This window comes from Coregonus clupeaformis, unplaced genomic scaffold (assembly GCF_020615455.1).
Source record: "Coregonus clupeaformis isolate EN_2021a unplaced genomic scaffold, ASM2061545v1 scaf2690, whole genome shotgun sequence".
In the NCBI taxonomy this organism is placed as follows: domain Eukaryota; kingdom Metazoa; phylum Chordata; class Actinopteri; order Salmoniformes; family Salmonidae; genus Coregonus; species Coregonus clupeaformis.
The window spans coordinates 51,436-59,170 of record NW_025536144.1 but is presented as its reverse complement, the minus strand read 5'-3'; the positions used below and the strand labels follow the sequence as shown (position 1 = coordinate 59,170).

Below are 7,735 nucleotides of genomic sequence, written 5' to 3'. Positions count from 1 at the left end.
CAATGTGATTCTCTGGATTTTTTTTTCTCATTTTGACTGTCGTAGTTGACGTGTACCTATGATGAAAATTACAGGCCTCTCTCATATTTTTAAGTGGGAGAACTTGCACAATTGGTGGCTGACTAAATACATTTTTCCCCACTGTATTATGTCACTGATGGAAAGTCAAGAGAAATAATAAGAGTTTTATTCCAGTGAAGTTGTTTCTACCTGACAATTGCGAGGTAGTTGATGTCATGGCCAGCAGCCTTGGCGTAGGCCCCACTCTGGCCGTAGCCGGTGAGGCATGCGTAGATCAGACGAGGGTTCTCCTTCAGTAGCTCCTCTGGACCCAGGCCCAGCATCTCCATAACTCCTACACAGAAACACAGTTAATGGAGAGGAACAGACTTTAGATACCTTCAAAAAAGGAATACAAGTACTGAGAAGCAACATGAAAGTGTACCATTAGTCAGGTGTGGCCTATTCAGGACCAAACACCCACACCACATGCCCAGAAACAGAAGACAATGCATCACTAAGCAACTAAAGCCTGAAGCCTCTTGCAAACAACTACAGTCTGAGTCATGTAGTTGAGGTTGGGCCAGGTACACTGTTTATTTCTATAGACCCTGCACTCATAACCATCAAATAGACAGACCACTGCGAACCCTGGGAAAAATGTCATTTCAATACAGCCACCAGCTAAGAGGGAAAGTAACTACAGCTAACCAAGCCGTGTCGCCATATTAACTTTCCCAGACTCAAAACAACCAAGATGCAGAAAGCTTAGCCTTTTTTAGACCAAAGGAGAAGAGAAACTCAATTAATTGGAACCCGGCACAGCAGGAGACCAGATGAGTGCAATTGATTTCACTCTGGGTTTAATTGCTGGGTTTGGTAATGGCCGATTTGACACATTTGATAGGGAAATCAGTGGACTACATTCGTTATTGGAAAACTATGATTCAGGCAAAAAATTCAAAGGCTCTCTACATGAAAATAAAGAGCTAAGATTGCTCCCTTGATTAGCAGGGAGAACTCTGATTCCAAGGCCAAAAAAAGTTTTATTAATTTATGGTGCAATTTCTAACACATCGGAATGTGTCCCACTTGCACTACACACTTGGAAGATGTCCACCCGAATCCAGTATGAAATTGTTATATTGTGATTTCCATTGATTTCTGAAATGTGAATAAAATGCAAGTCTACACATTGCGGTCAATGGATAAACCTAGAATGTGTCAAGGCTTATAGTGCCATCACACTTCCTTTACGCCTGGTTCTTTGACATGTGTGGTCTGGGCAGCAGAGGTATTACTAATGTGGCAACAATCAAACGGTGTATGGGAATCTCTTCCCTATTTGATTTACAACTTGGCCAACACCAGCCCATGCACACAAATACATTTTCTTACACTGTATAGTACATCCACTCCCAATCAGACCTTGCTGCACATTTGTGATGTTGCTCTCTTCATTTAGTAAATGGTTGATACATGCATGTACACACCAGTGGCGGTCGTGACATTTGAGATTAGGAGGACACTTTTTTTTGTTATGAGCAAGGCCTTCGTAGACTAGGTTGTAGCAACCTCATGACGGGTATACTGAAAATTAGAGTATCATGTAGCAGCCTAAACCTATCGATGTTACATTGAGCTGTGTGTCATTCATATTCCATTCACCCAGCTCAATGTAACATTGATAGGTTTAGGCTACTACATGATACCCACATTTTCCCTACATCCATCATGAGGTTGCTACAACCTAGCCTACGAATGAACCTTTACAATGTAGATGCACAGGTCGAGAGGAAAATATGAGTAATCAAGGTGACAGACAGTGACACATTCAATACCGCCTTGCACACTCTTGCCTTCATCTAGCTGATCTAGGGTGTAATCATTAGTCCAAAACAGTTGCAAATGAGTGTCTATTGGACAAATTCAGGTATGTTTATCCCTGTTTCATTCTGTTTGCTTCAGTTTAAGAAACATTCTAACAGAGTCGGTGGAATGAATAGGAATGAATACATCCCTGAACACCCGCAAACACAGTTCACTTTAATAGCAGCCACATACAAACAGCATGATCACATTGCTCGTTGTAGAATTCCTTCTCGCATCTACGCGCTCTCCTCTTCTCACCTTTTCCCTTCGCTTGTGGACTTCATTTCACAACAGCTGTCTGTGACCAGGCAAAAAAAAACTTTCCAAGCCAAACTTTCATACAATAACCACTACACACAGTGTACATCAGTGTGTCACCATATTAGCAAATGTCACAGTCAACATAGCTAATAGAACTAACGCATTAGGCAAATCTTAGCTCATTGGTCACCATAGCAACATCCACCCGTAGTATGCGTTCCAGCAGGTATATCTCACTGGTCATCCCCAAAGCCAACACCTCCTTTGGCCGCCATTCCTTCCAGTTCTCTGCTGCAAATGACTGGAACGAACTGCAAAAATCTCTGAAGCTGGAGACACTTATCTCCCTCACTATCTTTAAGCATCAGTTGTCAGAGCAGCTTACCGATCACTGCACCTGTTCACAGCCCATCTGTAATTAGCCCACCCAACTACTGTTAGGCCTACTGCTGCTAGGTAGCTCTCTCTCTGCTCTCCCCCTCCCCTCTGTCTGTCCTTGATTGCAGGAGTGAAGTCTGGTGTGCGGGAGTCAGGGTTCCAGCTGCAGCTCATTCACCATAATCACCTCAGCCTTTAAGACCCGGTCAAACTTTCCACTCATCGTCAGATCATAGTCAAGACGACCATGTTAGTCTCGCTGCCGACTCAACCTGTCTGTTTTCGCTCTTGTGTTTTTTTGGACTGTTTATTTACTTTTTCTCCTGTGCCACAGATATTTGGAACCTGACTCCTGCCTCCGCTTCACTCCTGCCACCACCATCCTGCTCTCCACTATCGGGCCTCTCCTTTGGACTCACCACGGACACTAGGACATTACGGTACCACACCTGCCCTGACCTGGATCTGTACCCTCCCTGTAACCTGGACTTGCTCTTCCCCATTTATTGGAAACCTGGACTATTGAACATTATAATAAACCTGTTAAAACTTCTCTGGCTTGGTGTACTTGTCTGCATTTGGGTTCTATCCAGTTAAATCATAACAGTATGATCTGACCAACATGAACCCAGCAGACAGTAGCTCGGATACCACCCCAGAGTGCACTCAAATTTGGACTGCCATAGCCAATCAGGGCATTCTACTTGGCCAACATGATACCCTGTTTAAGACGATTGCTGAGGACAGTCAGGTGCTGCTTAATCAGGTTCAATTACTCCACCAATCAAGTGTCTGTCCTTACTACCCCTTCAGCCCAGATCAGAGAGCCTTTTGTTCCTGCTCCAGAGCGCTATAGACGGGAACATGGGAACCTGTGGCGATTTTTTGACTCAATGCTCGAGTTAGTGTTTGAACAACAGCCCCTCACCTACGCCTCAGAAAGAGCCCGTATTGCCTACCTTATCAACTCTACTAGCGGTTCCGCTCGTGCCTGGGGATCCGCGGTCTGGGAGAGTCAGTCGGACATTTGCAACGCTTACGCGGCCTTCACCACGGAGATGAGAAGGTTTTGACCACCCGTAGCGAGGCAAGGAGGCTGCGAACGGTTGTTTTCTTCGGCAGGGGGCTCGAGTGTGGCGGAGATGGCAGTGGAGTTTCGGACTTTAGCAGCAGTGAGTGGTTGGAATGACGAGGCATTACAAGGAGTGTTCATCAATGCTTTGTCTGAGACTTTAAAAGATGAATTGGTGTCATATGATGAATCGCCTACGCTGGATAATCTTATTTCACTCACTATCAGGTTGGATAATCGGATTCGGGGAGCGCCGCCGGGGTCGTGGTTTCCAGTACCTGGTGGATTGGGAGGGTTATGGTCCTGAGGAACGTTCCTGGGTGCCCAGGAGCTTCATTGTGGATCCTGCTCTGGTTCGTGAGTTTCATAGGTTACATCCTGATAAACCCTGTCGGCCGAGGTGGCGTCCGTAGAGGGGGTACTGTTAGGCCTACTGCTGCTAGGTAGCTCTCTCTCTGCTCTCCCCCTCCCCTCTGTCTGTCCTTGATTGCAGGAGTGAAGTCTGGTGTGCGGGAGTCAGGGTTCCAGCTGCAGCTCATTCACCATAATCACCTCAGCCTTTAAGACCCGGGTCAAACTTTCCACTCATCGTCAGATCATAGTCAAGACGACCATGTTAGTCTCGCTGCCGACTCAACCTGTCTGTTTTCGCTCTTGTGTTTTTTGGACTGTTTATTTACTTTTTCTCCTGTGCCACAGATATTTGGAACCTGACTCCTGCCTCCGCTTCACTCCTGCCACCACCATCCTGCTCTCCACTATCGGGCCTCTCCTTTGGACTCACCACGGACACTAGGACATTACGGTACCACACCTGCCCTGACCTGGATCTGTACCCTCCCTGTAACCTGGACTTGCTCTTCCCCATTTATTGGAAACCTGGACTATTGAACATTATAATAAACCTGTTAAAACTTCTCTGGCTTGGTGTACTTGTCTGCATTTGGGTTCTATCCAGTTAAATCATAACAACTACCTCATCCCCATAATGTTATTTACATTGTTATTTATTTTGCTCATTTGCACCCCAGTATCTCTATTTGCACATCATCTTCTGCACATCTATCACTCCAGTGTTAATACTAAATTGTAATTATTTTGCACTATGGCCTATTTATTGCCTTAGCTCCATAACTTACATTTGCACACACTGTATATAGATTTTCTATTGTGTTATTGACTGTACGTTTTGTTTATTCCACTCTGTGTTGTTGTTTTTATGGCACTGCTTTGCTTTATCTTGGCCAGGTCGCAATTGTAAATGAGAACTTGTTCAACTGGCTTACCTGGTTAAATAAAAGGTGAAATAACATTTAAAAATAAATTAGTAAACCCGCTACAATCGTGCAGTACAGTGTACAGCAAGCAGTTACACCGGTGTACAGCCCCAGTGGCAATAGATTAATAAAATCAAAAGCTTACCTTGACTTGGAAGAGTTCCAGTGTTGGATACCCATAGCCAGCTAGCTAACATACCATCCCTCTCTGTTTGAGCCAGGTGTTTGAGTAGGCTAAACTTGATAGCTGCATTCCCTAGCTAAGTAATTTGAAAGTGATTTTTTTTTAAATATAGATAGTTCTCTCGCTTCTTTCTCTCTCTTTGAGTCAACTACACCACATTTTATGCACTGCAGTGCTATCTAGCTGTAGTTTATGCTTTCAGTACTATATTAATTCTCTGATCCTTTGATTGGGTGGACAACATGTCAGTTCATGCTGCAAGAGCTCTGATAGGTTGGAGGACGTCCTCCGGAAGTTGTCATAATTACTATGTACAGTGCATTTTGTTACGTTACAGCCTTATTCTAAAATTAATTAAAATTGGGGGTTTTCACCTCAATCTACACACAATACCCCATAATGCCAAAGCAAAAACAGGTTTTTATAAATATTTACAAATGTATTACAAATAAAAAACGTAAATATCACATTTACATAAGTATTCAGACCGTTTACTCAATACTTTGTTGAAGCACCTTTGGCAGCGATTACAGCCTCGAGTCTTCTTGGGTATGACGCTACAAGCTTGGCACATCTGTATTTGGGGAGTTTCTCCCATTCTTCTCTGCAGATCCTCTCAAGCTCTGTCAGGTTGGATGGGAAGCGTCGCTGCACAGCTATTTTTAGGTCTCTCCAGCGATGTTAGATCGGGTTCAAGTCCTGTTGGTGAACCTTCGCCCCCAGTCTGAGGTCCTTAGAGCTCTGGAGCAGGTTTTCATCAAGGATCTCGCGGTACTTTGCTCTGTTCATCGTTCCCTCGATCCTGACAAGTCTCCCAGTACCTGACGCTGAAAAACATCCCCACAGCATGATGCTGCCACCACCATGCTTCACCGTAGGGATAGTGCCAGGTTTCCTCCAGACGTGACGCTTGGCATTCAGGTCAAAGAGTTCAATCTTAGTTTCATCAGACCAGAGAATCTTGTTTCTCATGGTCTGAGTGTCTTTAGGTGCCTTTTGGAAAACTCCAAGCGGGCTGTCATGAGGATGGCTTCCGTCTGGCCACTCTACCATAAAGGCCTGATTGGTGGAGTTCTGCAGAGATGGTTGTCCTTCTGGAAGGTTCACCCATCTCCACAGAGGAACTCTGGAGCTCTATCAGAGTGACCATCAGGTTCTTGATCACCTCCCTGACCAAGGCCCTTCTCCCCAGATTGCTCAGTTTGGCCGGGCGGCCAACTCTAGGAAGAGTCTTGGTGGTTCCAAACTTCTTCCATTTAAGAATGATTGAGGCCACTGTGTTCTTAGTTACCTTCAATGCTGCAGAAATATTTTGGTACCCTTCAACAGATCTGTGCCTCTACACTATCCTGTCTCGGAGCTCTACAGACAATTCCTTCAACCTCAATTTTGAGTCTCATGGCAAAGGGTCTGAATACTTATGTAAATAAGGTATTTCTGTTTTAGTTTTTTTTATACATTTGCAAAAATGTAAAAAAAAAAAAAAAAGGTTTTCGCTTTGTCATTATGGGATATTGTGTGTAGATTGATGAGGGGAAAAATGCATTTAATCCATTTTAGAATAAGGCTGTAATGTAAAAAAGGGAAGGTGTCTGAATACTTTCCGAATGCACTGTAAGTCTATGGAAGGTGGTGAGAACCATGAGCCTCCTAGGTTTTGTATTAAGTCAATGTACCCAGAGGAGGCTGGAAACTAGCTGTCCTTCAGCTACACCATGGTGCTACCCTACAGAGTGCTGTTGAGGCTACTGTAGACCTTCATTGCAAAACAGTGTGTTTTAATCAATTATTTGGTGACGTGAATATATTTAGTATAGTTTTATCTAAAAAGGATACTTTTTTAACGGTTTCACTATTTTTTATAGTGAAACATCCTCCTCTGAGGAGCCTCCACTGCCACGCGTGGGTGCAGGAGTTCTTGATGGAGCTTCAAAGTAAGTTTGAATAGTACAGCATTGCTGGAACCAGATTACAAACCTTTAACCCAGACTGTCGTCTTGATCAGTATCACCTGTCAATAATTGAAAATGTTTCAATAGATTAAAGTGACTTTCAATAAATGACATTGACCCAATAACCCCATATCATGTCTAGTTGATAAGAAAGGGAGCATTTTCACAATTTAGTGACTCAAGTGTTCAATGACTTCCAATATCGAACATCTCTGACCTTTGTGGAAGGGTTCAAGCACGACATCTGATATAACGCAGAGTCTCTTCAGCACCGCTACTTCCTCTGGGCTCTTCAGGTTGAGCGCCACCGAGCGCTTGCCTCGACCCTGCATGTCCATTGCCATTTTAACCTTGGTCCGGTCCATCACCTTGGCGCCAAAGTCAGCCAGGCCCGCGAGCTCAATGACACGCACCCCAGAAAGCGCCATTAATGGATCCACTGTTGACAGATGGGTGTTGTCTCAATTTAGACATTTAATGTAATGTGATGTTATGAACATACAATTCAGTGTGACAGTGATTTGTGATCATATTAGCCTACTCCATAACAAAAAAGACAACGCAGCATAAAACTTTTATTAACTAGATACTGTATACCATATAAATATTCCTTTAATTTTGTTACTCACTATTGTGCATTGAAAATAGCTTCAGTATTTCCCCTAGCACTTTTTTCAGCAGTGGTGTCAAAGTTAGCGTGGGGGTACAAAAAATACAAATTATTTTTATGCAATTACAC

At 43.8% G+C, this 7,735-nt stretch overlaps 1 protein-coding gene across 1 annotated transcript; it reads right to left on the bottom strand.

Moving 5' to 3' along the window:
• Window positions 1-210: 210 nt before the first annotated feature.
• Window positions 211-7,424, bottom strand: LOC121574222 (alpha-methylacyl-CoA racemase-like; the record flags this gene model as incomplete). Its single annotated transcript, XM_045219731.1, has 2 exons — window positions 7,214-7,424; window positions 211-355 (listed from the first exon to the last, which is right to left on the bottom strand). Coding segments are annotated over exons 1-2 (356 nt in total), but the record flags the coding sequence as incomplete, so codon positions are not given.
• Window positions 7,425-7,735: the final 311 nt, after the last annotated feature.